Source organism: Dasypus novemcinctus, chromosome 16 (genome assembly GCF_030445035.2).
Source record: "Dasypus novemcinctus isolate mDasNov1 chromosome 16, mDasNov1.1.hap2, whole genome shotgun sequence".
Classification (NCBI taxonomy): domain Eukaryota; kingdom Metazoa; phylum Chordata; class Mammalia; order Cingulata; family Dasypodidae; genus Dasypus; species Dasypus novemcinctus.
This window is the reverse complement of record NC_080688.1, coordinates 91,817,211-91,837,453: the sequence shown is the minus strand read 5'-3', so window position 1 is coordinate 91,837,453 and position 20,243 is coordinate 91,817,211. Positions and strand designations below refer to the sequence as shown.

General features: G+C 35.7%; 1 protein-coding gene across 2 annotated transcripts in view; it reads right to left on the bottom strand.

Moving 5' to 3' along the window:
- ZNF407 (zinc finger protein 407) overlaps nucleotides 1–20,243 on the bottom strand; it is a 516,959-nt gene that overhangs the window by 186,063 nt on the left and 310,653 nt on the right. For both annotated transcript variants that reach the window (XM_058277896.2, XM_071208590.1), the window contains 2 exons: nucleotides 19,592–19,675; nucleotides 4,240–4,360 (listed from right to left, as the gene is read on the bottom strand). In XM_058277896.2, the coding sequence (XP_058133879.1) occupies nucleotides 4,240–4,360; nucleotides 19,592–19,675 (205 nt within the window). The remainder of the gene's footprint in view (nucleotides 1–4,239; nucleotides 4,361–19,591; nucleotides 19,676–20,243) is intronic.

Here is a 20,243-nt window from a genome sequence, read left to right as displayed (position 1 = left end):
AATGAAAAAAAAACAGTAAAAAAATAATTAGAATAGTAATTTATTTGTTATTTTTAACTAAGGTTAGAAGTACTGAGGCATATATATAGTTGAAGAAAAATTTGGCCAAAAATGTGTTTAGGGAACAATGAATTTATCTGACATAGATAACAGAGGTGTGACAAAAAGGCTCTAAATGCCAGAGTTTGCCTTGAAGTGTTAGTTTTCTATAATTTATTAAAGGACATTTAAAGTGCAATATAGAATTAGCTTTACATTTTTAATATTGTAGGTAGTATTTTTGTTACCGTTTATGACTTATCGGTGGTTTATTGTTTAATATGTATTTATTGCATGCATTTTCTTGATAATTCCTTAAAAAAATGGGAGCCAATGGGAAGATAAGTCCAATTATTGTCAACTTTAGTGAAACTCATCCACTCTTATGAAAAGCTAATATATTCAGAGATATAGAGTACAATTTGATCTAATAAATTCTATGGGGAAATAAGGATTTCACATTATCAGAAGGAGTATTTACTATAACATATATAAACTTTTCTCTATTTCATTTTCTCACTAATATACAAGTGATAATACATAGCAAAAGGAATTAAAATAGAGAAAACATTAAAATTGTTTCCATTTTAATGTAGAAAGAAATCTAAAAAATTTGCATTTTAATGTAGAAAGAAATCTAAAAAATAAGATGATAGGATAGTGTGCTATGAATCTAAATGTATGCTTTGAAATTATAATGAATAGTAATTAATAGTGAAAAAGTTTTGGAGTAATGATGGAATATAATGACTTCTAATTTATTAGACTTTCAGATATTTTCGACAGTAAAAGCTTAGGAAAAGGGTACATGTTTACGTCTAACTAGAATGAGATGTCATTGCCTAAATTAATAATGCAAACTTGAAAAATAGCCTCAGGTTCAAAAGACCAATTATAAAGTTCTTCTGTAAACAAATCTACATTCACATTTTTCATGAATAATCATCACTACTAATATTTCTCCACTAATGTTCAATTTATAAAATGAGAAATATATTTCCAACTGAAATTTAAATAAAACTTCAGATTCTAGTGATGGTAACATGCCTGCAAATAAATATTAAAATGATAAAAACAGGAAGACTACATGAATAATTTTATCTATATTAAGCAAATAAAAATATAAAAGGGAAAAATATTTAAACAGTTTGAGCACTAAAATATTACGGAAAGATACCAATAAGGTAAATACGCCCACATCTTAGGAAATAAATGATCATCTTAAAGACATTTTTAATCTATGGAAATCATATGTACTTGAAAATGTCTCTTGTGAAAGCAGACATTTTCTTTTTTGATTTGAGGTAGATATAGTATCTGCTGCAACTTCTCTATTTCATTCACAGTCTCTAACTTCAGAAACATTCTAGTATTTTACATTTTTTTGTACAAAAGTCAAGGTTAACTTGGCTTTTGTTCACTGGCAAAAGCAAACCTAACCATATGTACACAGAATGATAAAACCATCAATGAACAAAGAGTGCTCAAACCATCTGCTCACAATAAAAATCAAATTATTAAAAAGTTTTAAGTAAGGATAAAATCACTCTTTTATCAACAAGGACTTTAACCATTTCAAAAGAAAATTTGGGAGATATCACTGGATTAAGCATCCTGACAATGAATTCATAGGACAGTCACAATATATTTGGAAAATACCACCTCCTTTGCAGTCTTGTACCTGACTGAGTAAAATATGAATGGAATTCAGCAGGCTCAGTTGTACTACTAAACAGAAGTATGCTATTTCAGGGAGATAATTTGAAGAGGGAATAAGAAATACAACTGCAACCTTAGTAAATAGTATCGTTTACTTTCCAATCAGAGAAATCTTGAATACTTTGAAACACTTTTATGCATACAAAAACCTAAGACTACAAAATGCAGTACTCATCAGAGAAAAGAAAATCAAGTCATAAGCTTTGATGGAATGCTATTAAAAGCCTTAAATCATACTTCCAGGTATTTATTTTTAAAAACAAAACAAAACAAAAAACAACAAAAAAACATGGGTATGCACAAAGATTTTACTACAAGCATTTTAAGAGTAAAAACCTGAAAATTGTCTAAATGTCCAAAAACTTCATAAATTGATTACTATGCATCAATCTAACTGGGATCAAACAGTACCAAAATGATATTGCAGAACACTGGTTTTCAAACTAGGTGTTTTGAAACACTAGGACATGTCAACACTTACTCAACTAACTTTGTATTAATATATTTTTAACTACTTAAAAAACTAAAAACAAAATCCACATGAGAATTATAAATAAAATGCTAACATCACACTGCGAACGTACAGGACAGTGACTGTCCTGCACGAACCAACTGGAGAGCAGCTTGAGATGGAAAGGGTGGTCCCAAACCAGGAGCGACGAAGGAAGGCTCATCAGCAGGGAAGGCTGCACACCAGGCTCCAGGCTAAACAATCTGAGCGTGCCTCTCACCTACTGAGGGGCTGCGCAATGGCTGTTTATAAATGGTAACAACTAGCTTTAAGTTTCACATACGGGGTTCCATATACTAACCTGTCTAAAATAATAGTTCTCCCACTTAAAAATAAGTTTGAAAATGCTAGTTACAAAAGAATGATTAATGAAATGGAAAGGTGTTTATAATTTGTTAAGTGTGAAAAATAAGATTCATACTGAAATAAAAAATCCCCCAAAACAACAAAAAAAGTGCAGACTGAAAGGACATAATCCTAAGAGCTATGAGTGATAATATAGGAAATTTTTATATAATTTTATAATTGCTTTTCTATGTTTTACAGGAAAAGCAACAACAGTATAATTTGTTTAACTAGGGAAAAGCATTTACTAATGTTTCTTTTAAAATAACACATCTAGGTCTACCTCTAATTGGATCCCCAGTTTATCAAATTTCAAAAAAACACCGTTATGCAAAGACAAAACTCATAAAAAGTTGAATAAATAATTAATAAATGAAATATATCTGTAATATCTCTGTACTATTAGACGACCTTAAACATAAAGCTTAACGTAATAATATGCTTAATAACAGAGATTACAGCAAGATATTTACTGCATGCAGAGGCTACATCTCCAAGAATACAAAAGAAAAATCTAGTTTTTTTTTTTTTTAAAAGGCTGCTGGTTTAGGATATATACCCTAATACTGACCCTAACAGGACTGCATTTAAAGAAGCACCCTCAACGCCAACATGTCATCACATGGAAGAGGCACAATGAGATCTTCAGCCCAGGATGAAGACAGCGTTCACATCCAATCGAGGCTTCCCCATTCAGCTGATTAATCTTCCTAGATCAGATGGCATTCTGTTGCATGCAAACTCAGGGAGTCCCCCAGATGAACAGAGGAGGTCTGTGTTGACTCTCACATGCTACAGAGCAACCTGACTGGGCTGCGACTCCCGTGCCCATCTTATTTTCCATGATGCCCTGTCAGCATGTACCTCGTTGAACGGCCTAAGTGGATTATTTGCTGTTGCCTAAATATGCCTCCCGCTCATGTGCACCTAGGCCTCGCAACTCCTGCTGCCTAAATACCACAGCAGCCTTGAAGAAACCACTTCACCACTGTGGACCCCAGTGGGCAGGTGAAACGTATGTGAGCTCTAACATTCTTTTAGCAATAAAATGCTGCACTTTCCTCATCAGCTTAGAACATACATTTTGTCTTTAAATGTTTACCCATAATTAGAGCCATAGCTAAAGCACGCACTCCTCTGTGAGGACTATATCCTTGCCAGGAATGACCTCCCTTGTACTTCCTTGGCTCTTTGTTCCTCAATATTTTCAATACTTACCATTCAAACTTACGAGTATTAAACCTCCCTTATTATGCTATAATACCCTAAAAGCAGGAAACATTTCCTATATTTCTATCAGTGCCAAAATCAGAGCTTATTCATGGGAAATGAGATTCCACACATGTCTTGAGCGGATTCATAAATTAGAATGGTTCCTGACTTTGAACAAGGAAATAAAGCCACTTAACATTTGGTACAAAAGATTATAAAATCTAAATATTAAGGTTATAAAAAGTGGAAAAGCATTTTATATATTAAAGAGTCATTAGATTTAGATATTAAAACTTGCAAACTAATAGGTGACATGGTTTAATTTGGGCTACTTCATGTTGATGAGAAGAAAAACACTTTCATTGGTGAGCTTCACTGTGACCCCTGTCCTCCTCTGAGACAGGGACCCTTACCTGTAGTCACACCAGGGACATCTGTAGGGTTTTTCTCCAGTGTGCACACGTTTATGCCGAGTCAGATGGGACTGCGTTGTGGAGGCAAAGTTACACTCATCACATTTGAAAGGCTTTTCTCCTGTAATATACCAAGAAATATTGTACATAAATAATTTTGGGAATTGGAAATGAGAGCTAAGCCTGGTATTGATGATTTTAAAAACTTATTTCCATGAAATTTTAAGAAAATATTTCAATGGACAATACATATTTAGGACATTTGAATATTTATTCTCAGAGCTAGAAAGTTAGAAAGTATCATTAATTTTTGCTTCTATATTGGAATAGAAACAAAGTATACATGATATGATTAAAATTTATCCAACACGAACATGAATCTAAAATAATAGCTATGGTTTAGCACACTATATTTAGAGTAATTTAAGAAATGATGTTACCTTATAACCACTAGAAAAAATCTCAGTAAGGTTAAACCAGGGAAAACATCTGAGAAATACTTTCAAAATAGTGTAAAACTCATTAAAATCCTAAAGCTAAATACTCAGAAAAGTAAATAAATCATATTATCAGGATAACAGTTTTTAAATAAAAAGAAATTAGTTCACTAAGCTGAGTGAAAGGTAAAGAGGCCTCAAAGAAGCAAATATCGTTCAATATTTAATAGCATGATCAAGTTTACCCGCCCTTTGTAGATATAAATATTTCACACAGGGGAAAGTTAAACAGCTTGCACAAGAAACACAAAGTATAATCTGTAAACACAGTATACACTGATACTTTGAACAATTCATTTGATATTTTCTCCCTTTTGTTCCTCAATCCCCACCCACTCCCCCACACCCAAGTCCAATCAAAGAATCTAAATAACCAACTTATCAGAATGTGTTTGTTTGTTCATTTTTAGGAGGTACCAGGGATTGAAACTAGGACTTCCAAAATGCAAAGCAGGCACTCAACCACTGATTGAGCTACACCCATTCCCACTTACTAGGTTTTTTGTTTTTGTTAGTTTGTTTTGTTTTAATTTTTTTAAATTTTAAACGTAGCTTTGGATTACAAAAATGTTACATAAAAAATATAAGGGATTCCCATATGCCCCAATTCCTCCCCTTCTTTCCCGTATTAACAACAATCTTCGCTAGTGTGGTACATTTGTTACAACTGATGAACCCATATTGCAGCACTGCTACTAAGCATGGACTACAGTTTACAATATAGTTTACATTTTGTCCCATATAATTTTTGTAATTTATGACAAAATAAACAATGGCCTGTATTCAGCATCATGCAGGACAAATCCATTGTCCTGAAAATGCCCATTTTATATCTATTCTTCTCTCTCTCATCCCTCAGAACCTCTGGTGACTACTGCCTTACAATCAATGATAAGAGCTCTTCCATTGCTAGAATAATAATAAGTCTATAACAAAATAAGTCTACTTTAGTCTACTGTTCATTCCCCAATCTTGAGGATTTGGGGATTATGATACCCACTGTGCCTCTAATTCACAGGGGTCTTATATCCCATTGGGCAGATGGATGGAGCTATCTTCCTTGCAGTTGCAGACATTCTCTGCTCCTTGGGATGGAGATTGTCCATCATCAACTCCTTGGTAGTTGTCCTGAGTGAGCCTAATGTACTGGAGAGTAACTGTTGCAACGCTGCTGCAATTTAGGGCTCAAATGGCACATGGAAGAACCAAAGATTTAAGTCTCTGGCATATATATTTATCAGGAATAGTGCTAATTATGGATTCAAATAAAAGGGGCAGAAGAGCCATGTGTAGAGACCCTGTTACATTGGGAAGCATAAATTCCAAAGTAAGGCCCACTGACAGAGTGCACTGTCTGCCCCACTTACATTATCTGGATATCTATAGAGCCATCAGGAGCTCCACTATTTGAGGCACTGTTTACTGTTTGGCAGTGAGATACTGCTGAGATGTGCGTAAGTGTAACGTCTGGAATAATAACCCGACTCACTTTGAAATTTCTTAGCCATAAAAACTCATTTGTATTTACCATTTCCCCCTTTGGTCAAGGTCTTTTTCCAAATGCATTGCTAGTTGGGGCTTAGTAATAATCATTCAGTGCCAGGGAGGCTTAATACCCAGGAGTCATGTCCCACACCGGGGGAGAGTGTGTTTATATGCTGAGTTTGCCTTAGAGAGAGGATACATTTGAGCAACAAAGAAGCTTTCAGGAGGTAACTCTTAGGCAGTATAAAACACTAGGCTAAGTTTCAATTTCACAAGAAAAGGTTTATAAGTATAATCATCAATATCAAGGGTCTGGCATAATGGTCTGTCTTCCTTTACTAGACAATGTCCTTGCACTCAGGGGATAGCAGAACGCCCCAGGATGAGAATTCAATATTCTTTCAGTAATTGTGTGGATCTCCACCAACCAAGAAAATATCCCATGAACATGTGAATATATTCATATGTCTTAGAGGCATGCCCAAGGTGAACCCCTTCCCATGAGTCCCCACAACACTGACACCATGACCCAGTGATCCTCCTGTAACCAAAAACCTCTACAGAAATGAAAAAAGAAAACAAAACAAAAAACTGATAACATTAATAACAAAATGAAATAATTTTAAAGATAACCAATAAAATATTAAAAATTTAAAAACAATTTCAATTTTAAAAATTAAAAAACTTTTAGATGTGTATTTCATCACTGTAAGATCTGTGGTCTTGTATGTTCAATGACATTTCTTCCATACATTTCCCCAGTGTCTTTATTTATTTATTTTGGTTTTTAATGTTACATTAAAAAAATATGAGGTCCCCACATACCCCCCCGCCCCCCATAACAACCACCTCCTCCATCATCATGAGACATTCATTGCATTTGGTGAATACATCTCTGAGCACTGCTGCACCTTATGGTCAATGGTCCACACCATAGCCCACACTCTCCCACAGTCCACCCAGTTTTTAAATTATCTTCATAGGAGCTTTAGATTTAGATTTAGAAAAATCACATAGAGAATACAGGTGATTGCCATATACCGAACACTCTCACACTTTTAGTCTCTACCTTATTAACAAAATTTGAAATGTGGATGATACATTTGTTACAGTTTATGTACAAATATTGAAGCATTGCTACCAACCATGTCAATGGTTTATATTACAGTTTATATTTTGGATCGTACACTTTCATTAGAGGCTTTGACAAAATTTTAAATGGCCTATATTTGTATTTCTAATATCCTAAAATGCCCTACATTCCATCTATTGTATTCTTCCCTCCCCTTACCCTTGGAACCTATGGTAACCACTAAGTTTCTATTTTTGAAGAATAAGATTCATAGTTAGATGCAATAATATTGAGGGCTTGACATATTGGTCTATTTTCTTTGATTAGGCACTACCTATGTTCTTGAGGGATTCTTGACCCTCTAATTGTAAATAAAGCAGGACTCCCCAGGATAGGAGTTTAATATTTTCTTATTATGTGGGTCTCCACCCACTAATATAATACACTATGATGATAAACAATTAGATATTCGATAGAAGCCTATCCCAGGTGTACCCTATCCCAACACCCTACACAAGTAATCATCCCCTGCCCTATTTGCCAAAAGAACATTTCTAACACTATAGGTTTAACCACAGACCTGCAAATCACCAAAGGTCATTTGCTCCTTCCCTTGACCCTCCTCCCAGTCCCATAGATAGTCCAACCCAACTCTCCCCACTCTACTCCCCCCTCACAGACCAGTACCACCAAACCCAATCATGTCACTGCACCACTGTCACACGCATCCACTGCTCAACCACACCCTTCCACCTTATCATAGATTTTGCCCTTATGGGCATCAGCTCAACACCCTCTACTCCCTTTCTTTCTCCTGTAAACCTATCTTCCAAACTCTTACAGCTCTGTGAGTCTGCTCAATTTGCTTAATTCACATCAGTGAGGTCATGTAATATTTGTCCTTCAGTGCCTGAATTACTTCACTCAACGTAAGGTCTTCAAGATTCATCAATATTATTCCATGTGTTGACACTGCATTCCTTCTTAGAGCTGAGTAACATTCCATCTATATATATATACCACAGTTTGCTTATCCATTCATCTGTTGGCGGACATTTGGGTTGCTTCCAATTTTTGGCAATAGTGAATAATGCCTCTATGAACATTGATGTGCATAAATCTGTTCGTGTCCCTGCTTTCAATGCTTTTGGGTATATACCCAGCAATGGGATTGCTGGATCATATGGCAGTTTTATAGTTAGCTTCCTGAGGAACTGCCAAAATGTCCACCACAATGGTTGCACCATTCTACACAACCACTAGCCGTGGATAAGCATTCCCTTTCCTCCACATCCTCTCCAAGCACTTGTAGTCCTGTTTTTTTAATAGTCACCAGTCTAACTGGTGTTAAGATGATAGCTCATCATAGATTTGATTTGAAATTCACTAATAGCTAGTGGTGTTGAGCATCATTTCATGTGCTTTTTAGCCATTTGTATTTCTTCTTTAGAGAAGTATGTATTCAAATCTCTTGCCCATTTATTAAATGGGTTGTCTTTTTATTTTTGAGATGTAGGATTTCTTTATATGCTTGATATTAGTCCTTGATATTAATAGCTGGTTATTAAATATATTCTTCCACTGAGAAGGCTGCCTTTTCACTTTCTTGACAAACTCCTTTGAAGTGAAAAAAAATTTTTGAGGAGGTCCCATTTACCTATTTTTTTCTTTTGTTTCTTGTGCCTTTGGTGAAAAGTTTATGAAACCATTTTCTTCTACAAGATCTCATAGATGCTTCCCTACATTATCTTCTAGGAACTTTATGGACTTGACTCTTAAATTTAGATCTTTGATCCATCTAGAATTAATTTTTGTATAGGGTGTGAGATGGTGGTCCTCTCTCATTCTCATGGATATGGATATTCAGTTCTCTCTAAGCACCATTTGTTGAAGAGGCCAGTCTCTCCCAGGAGAGTGGACTTTGTGGCCTTGTTGAATATCAGGTGACTGTATATGCAAGGATCTATATCAGAACTCTCAATTTGGTTCCATTAGTCAGTATGTCTATCAATACTATTCAGTTTTGACCACTGTAGCTTTGTAGTTTGTTTTAACATTGGGTAGTATGATTCCTCCAATTTCATTTTTCTTTTTCAGAATGGCTTTGGACTTGGGGTCCCTTGCCCTTTCAAATAAATTTCATAGATAGCTTTTTCAATTCAGTAAAACATACTGTTGTAATTCTTATTGGGATTGTATTAAATGTGTAAATCAATTTGGGTAGGACAGACATCTTAAGGATGTTTAGTCTTCCAGTCCATGAATAGGAATATTCTTCCATTTATTTAGGTCTTCTTTGATTTCCTTTAACAATACTGTATAGTTTTCTGCATACAAGTCTTATATCTACAGTTAAGTATATTCCTAGGTATTTGATTCTTTTGGTTGCTATTGTAAATGGAAATTTTTTCTTGATTTCCTCCTCAAATTACTCATTATTGCTGCACAGAAATGCTACTGATTTTTGTGTGTTGATCTTATATCCTGCCACTTTACTGAACTCATTTACCAACTCTAGAAGCTTTGCTGTAGATTTCTCAGGGCTTTCTACGTTTAGGATCTTAACACCTGCAAATAGTGAAATTTTTACTTCTAACTTCCAAATTTAAATGCCTTTTATATCTTTTTCTTGCCTAAGGGTTCAAGCAAGTACTTTTAAACAACGTTAAATAAGAGCAGTGACAATGGGTATTCTTGTCTTGTTCCAGATTTTAGAAGGAAAGCTTTTAGCATTTCACCATTAAATATGATGTTAGCTGTGGGTTTTTTCAAAGTACTCTCTTTATTTCTTTGGGGTCAGTGGTGATATCCCCCTCCTTATTTCTTATTTTATGTATTTGCATCTTCTCTTTTTCTCTTTATTAGTCTACCTAAGGGTTTGTCAATTTTATTAACATTCTCAATGAAGAACCAACTTTTAAGTTCTTCCAGTTCTTCCTTATTTTCAATTTCATTCAATTCTGCTCTCATCTTTATTTCCTTCTTTCTGCTTACTGTGGGATTATGGCTGATGGATGGTACTCTCTTGCTTGCAGTTGTAGGTTCTCTTGGTTCCTTGGTATGGTGGTTGTCCATCACCACCACCTTGTTAGTTGTCCTGGGTGAGTCCAATGAACTGGAGAGTAGGTGTTGCAACTCTGTTGAGACTTAGGGCCCAGATGGCACATGGACAATCCAAAGATTCAAATGTCTTGGATGTATACCTACCAACCCCAGCACCAACTACAGTTTCAATTAGAAGGGAACAAAGAGTCATGTGTACAGAAATAAAAACTGAGGCCAATTCTGTCATACTGGGGAGCACAAACCCCAAAGTAGGGCCCAGTGACAAGGCATTGAGCTCATGTGCTATCTGCCTGGACCATAGTGCCTGCACATCTCCTTTAGTATTTCTTGAAGGACAGGTTTCTTGTTGATAAACTCTTTTAATTTCTGTTTATCTGTGAATATTTTGAACTCTTCCTTATTTTTGAATGCCAGTTTTGCTGGATATGGAATTCCTGGCTGACAGTAATTTTTTCTTTCAAACTTTAATATGTCATACCACTGCCTTCTTGCCTCCATGGTTTCAGATGAGAAATCACCACTTCATCTTATTGAGCTTCCCTTGTATGTGATGGATCTCTTTTCTCTTGCTCCTTTCAATACTCTGTCTTGAGCACTGGACAACTTCATAAGTATATGTCTTGGAGCAGGCCTGTTAGGATTTATACTATTTGGGTTACGCTGCACTTCCTGGACATGTATGTCAATGTCCCAGAAAAGAACTGGGAGATTTTCAGCTGTTATTTCCTCTAATGCTCCTTCTTCCCCCTTTCCCTTCTCTTCTCCCTCTGGGATGCTTATAATATATGTTTGTGCATTTCAAGTTGTCATTCAAATGCCAAAGTCCCTGCTAAAATTTTTCTATCTTTTTATCTATCTCTTCTACTGTGTGTCTGATTTCAGATGTGCTGTCTTCGACATCACTGATTCTTTCTTCTACTTGTTCAAATCTGCTGTTATGTGCTTCCAGTATATTTTTGATTTCTTGCACCGTGCCATTCATCACCATCAGATCTCTTATATGTATGTTTACAATATCATCAGTATGTTCCCCCAGTGTCTTAATATCCTTTATCTCTTCCTTCACTTCATTAAGTTGATTCATGGTATTTGTTTGGTCATCCTTGATTAGTTGTTCCATGTTCTGCATCTCCTCCTGGTTTTGAGTTTGTTCATTAGACTGGGCCATGTCTTCCTGTTTCGCAGTATGGCTTGTAATTTTTTGTTGGTATCTACGCACCTGCTTATCTTGATGAGCTTATTTGGTTGGTTAGCTTCTCTTTCTAATAAGGATTTATTGTGTTGTTTGTGTGTGGTAAGATCCCTTTTTAATACCTGGTTCCTTTTATTCTATACCCTTGCAGTTGTCTGTGTTCCCTACATTGACACCATTTTCACGGAAGACCCTATTTGCTTTTCATTGCAGTAGCTACACTGCCAAGCAATTGAAACGTGGCTATTTTTAATTAATGTAAACGTAAATTAAAAACTGAGAGTTAATTTAACTATTGGAAAACTATTGTTTGGAATGGCTTTGGAATGTGAATATACTTTTTAAGTATAAGTTTTAGCAAATTTAAACATATATCATGTATTTCAAAGGAAAATTTAGCTTCTGACTTGAGATGTTCTAGAAATCTCACAAATATAAGAAATTTTGAAATCACAGGACAGAAAAAATGTCACTAATATTTTTTATATTGATATATTTAAATAATGCTTGATATATTTGATTTAAAAAGTTGTCTGTGTTTTCAGTCTCTTATTTTAAAAGGATTTATTTACTTTTATTTTTTCTTCATTTATTTAAAACTTCCCCTAAATGGTCTCTGACTGCTCACTGTTTGCTTGCCTTCTCCAGGAGGCACCAGAAACCAAACCTGGGACTTCACCCACGGGAGAAGAATGCCCAACAGCCTGAGCCACTCCCCATGGGCTGTGGCATCTGCTGGCTTGTGGCTTCTCCTGGTTTAGGCATCTGCTTGTTGTGGTACATGTGGTATTTAGCTTGTGGTGATGATGTCAAGCCTAGCTTGGTGCACTGGGTGTAGAATCTAGCTCCCTGTAGCGAATACAGTGCCTGCTCAACTGGTTGAGCCACATCCACTTCCCTCACCTTCTTTTAAACATGGCTGCTAGAAAATTTCAAATAACAAGTGTACTTTGCATCACAGTTTTATTGAACAGCACTGAACTAGAGAAAACCCCTCCTCTAAAAAACAACTAATACACAGTAATTTTTCTCTCAACAAACTTTTTTCCTGACAAATATTACTTATATGGTAGATTGACTTTATGCATGTTCAACAATTCTTTTACCTCTTCCCATGTTTCTATTAAAGTTTCATATATATACTGACCTTATGAAGAAGACACAGGATGAAATAACATAGTTTAAAATTATACCAATTCAGCAACAAAACCATACCTGCCTTGACATTTAGAAATTCATCCTATATTCTCTAAGTCTATTTATGTGGCCTTACCCAAAAAAGTAGGAACATTTAATTGTATGATGCACATCAGCACTCAACCACTGAGCTGCACCCACTCCCCTGTTTTGATGGTATTTTATCTGTTGCTGTAGCACTGTGTCATAGTTAGAAGAAGCCCACTGGACTGCAGTGTGAATTACAGTCTAGCCATATTTTATTGCTACCTGCTGGACCTCGAGCAAGTTCAGGAGGATACCACAAAACACATAGGGTAGCTGTGAGGGTCAGAGCTGACTAAAATCACACAGAGTATGTGGCCAAGGCCCAGGGACTAGCCGCTCTCATGACTGCTGCAACAAGACTACCTAAATACTGCGAAGTGGAAACAATTCTGACAAGACAGATGAAGGAGCACACAAAGGGTTCTCACCAAGAGCTCAGGACAGGGAAAAAGATACCTCTCAGGCAAACATGAAATAGTTACTGTTTTACTTGGAGAGGAGACATGACATAAAATTTTTTCTATTTGAATCATTCTTGTAGAGAGAAAATGATATATACAAAGCAGAGGAAAATGCTCTAGGAGCTGAAAGGGACTTTTATCCCTAACTTTAATCATCTATCCTTAAGATAAATCCCATTATGAGCACCCTAACCAAGCAGATCCAGGATCTGCTTTGTTCTCAGTTTTTAAACCTCTGGTCAAGCTGCTTAAATTGCTTCACACAACTCAACTGTACTGAATTGACTTACATAAAATAATCACTTTCATGATTATGGCAGGGTTTGCTTTTAATTGAGGAACAAATTATAACCTTTGTGGTTATATAAGGCTAACAGAAAATAGTACAACCTCTTCAAACCTGATGCAGGACTCATTCATATATTATCATGGAAACATAAACATCCATGCATATGTGTATCTGAAAACTTACACATGCATATTTAGTTTAGAAGAACTGTTCATTAAATTAAATGAGTAATGTAATTCCACATTAATGTCAAAGTGCAGTTCACGTGGAAAGCATAAACACTACATGAAACACTCACCTGCACAACCACACACTTATCATTGAATGTTTTATTAACTTGACATGTATTTGCCTAGGTAGACCTGCTCTTTCCACCTCCAAACAATTACTGATTTGCCTTCTGTAACGATATATTAGTTAGTTTTTTCTAGAATTTTATATAAATGGAAACTCATAGCATGTACTCTTTTTGCCTGGCCTCCTTCACTCAGCATAATTCTGTGGTTCACTCATGTGACTTTGGGCATTAAAACATTACTATTGCTCTGTAGTATTCCATCATATGAATGTGTTACAGTTTGCTTATCCATCCACCCACTGAAGGACATCTGATGTGTTCTCGCTTGTGGCTACCAAGAATAAAGCTGCTATGAATCTTCATGTACAGTCTTTGTATGGGCAAAAATTTCCTTTGTTCTTGGGTAAATAACTAGGAGTGGAATGGTAGGTCTATATATTTAATTTTGCAGGAAATTGCCAAACTGTTTTCCAAAGTGATTTTACCATTTCACGTTTCCACTATCAGTGTCCGAAAGTTCTTGTTGTTCCAAACCCTCGTCAAAGCCTGGTGTTGTCTTTGGTTTAACTTTGCTTTTCTCTGGTAACTAATGATGCTGAGAAACTCTACATGTGCATTTTTGTCATACATTTATACTCTTTGGCGAAGTGTCTGCTCAAATCTTTAGGCAATTTTTTTTTACACTGGGTTTTTTTCTTATAATTATGTTTGTGAGATCTTTACATATTCTGATACAAGTCCTGTATCAGATTTATGGTTTGCACATATTTATCTATAGCTTGTCTTTTCATTTTTTCATTTTCTTCTCAGTGTTTTTCAAGGAGTAAAAGTTAATTTATAAAATCTTCAATTAATTTTTCAAGTTAATAACATTTTCTTTAATGGATCAGGCTTTGGATGTCATTTCTAAGAAAGTTTTGCTAATCCAAAGGTCACAAAGAATTTCTCTGATATTTTCTTCTAGAATTTTTATATTTTTAGCCTTTAAAATTTAGGTTATGATCCATTTTGAATTAGCTCTTGTATATGGTAAGAAGTACAAATCAAAGTTCTTTCATTTATTTATTTTAGCTTATGGGCATCAATTGTTCTAGAACTATTTGTTGAAAAGACTGCATTCCCTTTGCATCTCTGTCAAAATCAACCAGCCATATATGTGTGGGTCTAATACTATAAACTACTTAGTCTACATCAATGTCAATATAGGACTGATTACTGTAGTTTTATAATCAACCTTGAAATGTAAGTCCTTCCAAGTTTTTTCTTCTCTTTAAAAATTGTTTGGGGGAAGCAAATGTGGCTCAATTGATAGAGCTTCTGCCTACCATATGGAGAGTCCAGGGTTCGATACCCAGGGCCTCCTGACCCATGTGGTAGCTGGTGTACGTGCAGTGTTGCCACGCACAAGGAGTGTCCTGCCATGCAGGGGCACCCCCGCGTAAGAATGCCCCACGTGCAAGGAGTGCACCCCACAAGGAAAGCAGCCCCGGGTAAAAAAAAAAAAGTGCAGCCTGCCCAGGAGTGGTGCCACACACATGGAGAGCTGGCGCATCAAGATGACACAACAAAAAGAGACGCAGTTTGCCAGTGCTGCCTGACAATGCAAGCAGACGCAGAAGAACACACAGCAAATGGACACAGAGCAGACAACAGGGGGGAAGGGGAGAGAAATTAATAAAAATAAACCTTAAAAAAAATAAAAATTAAAAATAATAGTACTAAATAAATAAATAATTGTTTGGTTACATAGATCTTTGCATATCCATATGACTTTTAAAGTCAGCTTGCAAATTTCTACCAAAATAAAAAACAAAGCCTGGTAAGATTTGGACTGATCAATGTGGGAAGAAATGAAAGCTTAACAAAATTGTCTGTGAGACCCAAGAACACTTTGCATCTCTCCACTTAATTAAGGTCTTCTATACTTTTCCTCAGCAACATTTTCAAGTTTTCACCATAGAGGTTTTGTATATTGTTTATTAGATTTATCCTTAAATATTGTACCATGACAAATACATGCACAGGTCTATTTCTAGACTATTCTCTTCCACTGTTCTATTTGTCTATCTTTATGCTATTACAATACTGTCATGAGTACTGTAGCTTTATAAATAAGAATTCAAGTAGTATAAATCTTCTACTAATTTTTTTTTTCAAATTTTACACAAGTATCATCAATCTAAGTGGTCAAGCAATTTAAAGATTTTTTTCCATTATGCAAATTCACAAGTATATTCTGACATCTCCTTATTCCATTCAATCTACTTGTTTGAAAAATGTTTTGGTATCATAACTCACTTCTACCTTGTTTATTCTAATAGCCTTGGTGGACAAAAGCAAGCCTGAAAAAAAATCATCTTTAAGCTATCCATTTTTCATGAATTTTAGCAAGAATCTGGAGGGGCTAAAAGGATAACATTTTGGACCCCATTACCTAATTCAGTGATCTAAATTAAAGTTCACATAAAATCTTTATACTTAATTTTCTTGGTTCAGGGGTGTAACATAAAGGCAGGTTCAATGTGGTTTGTTACTTTTAGGCTTCTATGGAATTTTTTTTTTAATTCCCTTCCCCCCACCCACTGTTGTGTGCTCTGTCAATTTGCTGTGTGTTTTTCTGTGTCTGCCTGCATTTTTGTCAGCAGCACCGGGAATCTGTGTCTCTTAATCTTAAAAGGAACATTTTTTTAAAAACCATCTATGTTCTCTGTACTGCTAATAATATATTAGCTAGGTAGCATACTAAACTAGCATTATATTGTTATAAACTTTAAATTGCTATTTTATATTTACATTGACCACACTATAGATTAAATTATGTAATATAATAAACATTGAACTATAATATAGAGGCTAATAGGAAAATAACGGAACACTACAAATGTATTACATTACATAAATATGCTATAACCATTAAGAAAGACTCACTCATGTCTGGGATCCTGATAGGGGAAAACTTCCATGTCAATTCACACAATCTACCGTTTATTCAATTCTGTACACGTTAGTCAATTTGTAACTCACCAATTATGCTAAAAAGTTTTATGTTCTGATACATAATTTGGTGAATTTTAAAAGTAATTTCTGAGTAATTTCTTCAGGAAATTATACTTCAGAAACAGAGAAGTCGTTTTTTGTTAGTCTCAGTATGTTCCAATATATCGTTGAAATGTAAACCCAAGTTCTAGACTGTGAAATTAGCATGAAAATCTTACACATTTTAAATAAGACTGTCAGTTTGTCTACTAAATATTTAAATGCTTGAAATGAGACAGTTACTATGAAGGGGTGCAAATACCTGTGATTGAAAAATTTTTGATTGACTAATCAAACTGGCATGCTACATTGAGAACAGTGCTTCTTCTGGAAACCTTTCTCATCCTAACGTTACAAGGACGAAGATATCTATGGGCTGGATGGTACTGGTGACCACTCTTGAAAAAGGTTTTCTCTAAGTCAAAAGGGCTATTGATATACAACCTTATTTTAAAAAAGCAGAACCAAGGGAACATGTGTATTTATGCTATTTTTCCCGTATTTGACCTAACTGTATATATTAGTTTAAGTTGTTGTTTTCATACTTTCCTTTAGGAGCAACACTCCTCCCAAAAGATCTATTAAGGAGCCTTTTGTATCTTAGGTACCACTGGTCAGAAAGGAAACAAGAGATGGCAGAAGGATCCAGGATGGCTGCTGACACAGAGCAGTGTCCTTTTCTGTGTCAGCAATCTGTCAGGCAGGATGGACACTTCTCCTGAAAACTAACACTTGGCATTCCTCTGGGTTGGCTGGTGGTTTTAAGCTGGCCAAGACTCTTCAGCTGCACAGGAGGATTTGCTCCCTGCCCTTGAATCAAGGGTCTCTGACAGGCGATAAAAGTAAATCTTGGAATGGAAGATGTTTTTTGTCAGCCCCCTAGACAGTCTATATTGCCACAGGGAATTATTTACGCCATTTGGAACACTTTTGATACCAATCCCTTTCTGAGCAGATTGTAATTTGCGTGGGCACTCTGTAGTAAAAGGTAAACCCTGTCAAAGAGGAATACGTCAGAGAAATACAGATTTCAAATGTACCATGTAAGTCTGGCCTTTGGGAAAAAAGTTGTGTGTTACTTAAATGTTGTAAATTCAGTGGAAAAGCTATGCCTAGACTGAGTCATACTAAGCCATTTTCGTTGAAACGAACGTTCTAAGGAACTGATTTTTGTTTTAAAGAATCACCTTTGATTTGTGCCACAGAGGCAGATAAATGCCAAAAAGACAGATACTTCTGTCTCTGAGACATTGTCCTATACAGTATCAAGTTAATAGCAAAGTAATAAGGAGCCTCTGGACCTGACATAAAATATAAAGTTGTGGCTGCATAACACAGGCTTTATGATCTATCACCTGCACGCACCGTGTTCACAGCGTGGCTGTCTCCATCGTGGTGGGAAGAAGGTATGTATGACTGGTGAGGGGAGGACTGCTGAGTGGGTAACTCCCCAGGCCACCCTACAGGTGTGATGCTAGCTACAATGGCATTTCAGTAGTAACAACTTGAGCATCAATCAACAAAAAACCTAATAAAAATCTCCACATCATGCTTTCACCACACATAACTCCAACTTTTCAAGATAGTTGTCAAGGCTGACTGTCCGTCACTGGCTCTCCTGTGCTCTTCCCGACATTGAATTTTTAAGTTGGTGGATTAAAATGATGAGTTCTTCAATTTTTTCTATAAACTTAAAATAAAATTTTAAACTTAAAAAAGAATTTTAAACATAAAATTCTATTTTAAGTTAAGTTCATCTCCAAAGTTATGCTAAACACTAGAAATTTCTCTGACTCAAAAATAATCCTTATCCTATATGGAAATGTTAATCACAGAGACTCAAGATCTAAAGGAATGTCCTGAGTTAACTTTCATTCATCTTGCAAAAAACCTATTAGGCTTTAACACTACCTGTACCTAACTGTTAAATATAACTCTGTGAAGAATGAAACAAAAGGTACCATAAAACAACATATTTTAGGTACCTCAATTTTATTCCATTTTGAGTACGACTGCGAAATTTGACCATTCTCATGTTACCCAAAGAAAAGTCCAACACTAAGTTACAATTCAGGTTATCACATGATTTATCATCTGAACTAGAACACTTCAGGTACTAAAAATTGGTGCAATTAATAACTATGAAGGGACAGGAGACATAAACCAGGACTGATCAAGGCATGTTTAATTTAAAACTACAAAAATAATTACTTATAAGTCATATTAGAGCATACAAAGTAGTAATGAAACTTGATATCAAGGGTGAAAAGGCAGCCCAACCCAATGGGAGAAAATATTTGGAAATCATATACCCAATAAGGGTTTAATATCTATGATATATAAAGAGATGCTACAACCCAACAACAAAAAGACTAACGACTCATTTACCAGGCAAATCTCAGCTACAGAAAAAACAGCAAGAGAGATCTGGCCTTTGGGAGCCAGAATTTTTTTTTAATCTATTTAACATGAATTTCCTGAAGACTCCTGATCCCTAAAATCTGCAATATGCCTACTTTTAATGTGTACAATGAGATTATTTAATATCTTGTTATCCAAATTGAATGCTTTCTCGACTCCCAAGTATATGCATTTGACAAAAATCAAAAAGAATGGTGGACAAAAACCAAAAAGAATAGCTGGGGCTGTTTTCCTTCCCTCCTTTCGCCTCCCCCACCCTGCTGGAGAGGCCTTGCGGCCACCACACCCCGGGCAGCAGTGGCCCCACTGACCTGTGTGCTGCCGCCGGTGCTTGGTGAGGGCGTGTCGGGTCCCACCAGCAAAGCCGCAGAGGTCACACAGGAAGGACTTCTCGCCTGTTGCAACAGTAAACAGATGAGGGACTGTGGAGGTCACAGATCATTAAAACATATCTATCAAGGCTTTCAGGGTTACTAATTCCTCCAATCAAATGTTTCCATGTAAATATGTCAAATGGGAATGAAATTACCACTGCGGTTTATTGACTGTGATAAAATCTGAAAAGCACCACTGAACATAATTACATACTTGTCAGACCCATAAAAATTAGCTTTATTATCAATGGAATGGTTTTGTACAACTTCATTTCTGTTAGATGTCTTCCAGATGGGGCTGCTTTATGCACTTGAACAGTTTTTATGCATATGCTGATTTTTTACAATTCCCATACATCTGGCCTCTCTGAGCTGAGTAAAGATTGCTTGGAATAGTTAATATACAGTATTTTAAATAAAACATATTGAATTTTCTAGCAACTTACTGATACTGAATTGGTTTTACCTGATTCTATCAGGACCTTCTTTAATAACTTCCTACTTAATATGAATTAAATGGCTTCCTTGAACACACTGAAGATCTCAAGTAACAATAAAATCCACATTGCTCAGTACCAATAGCAATTCA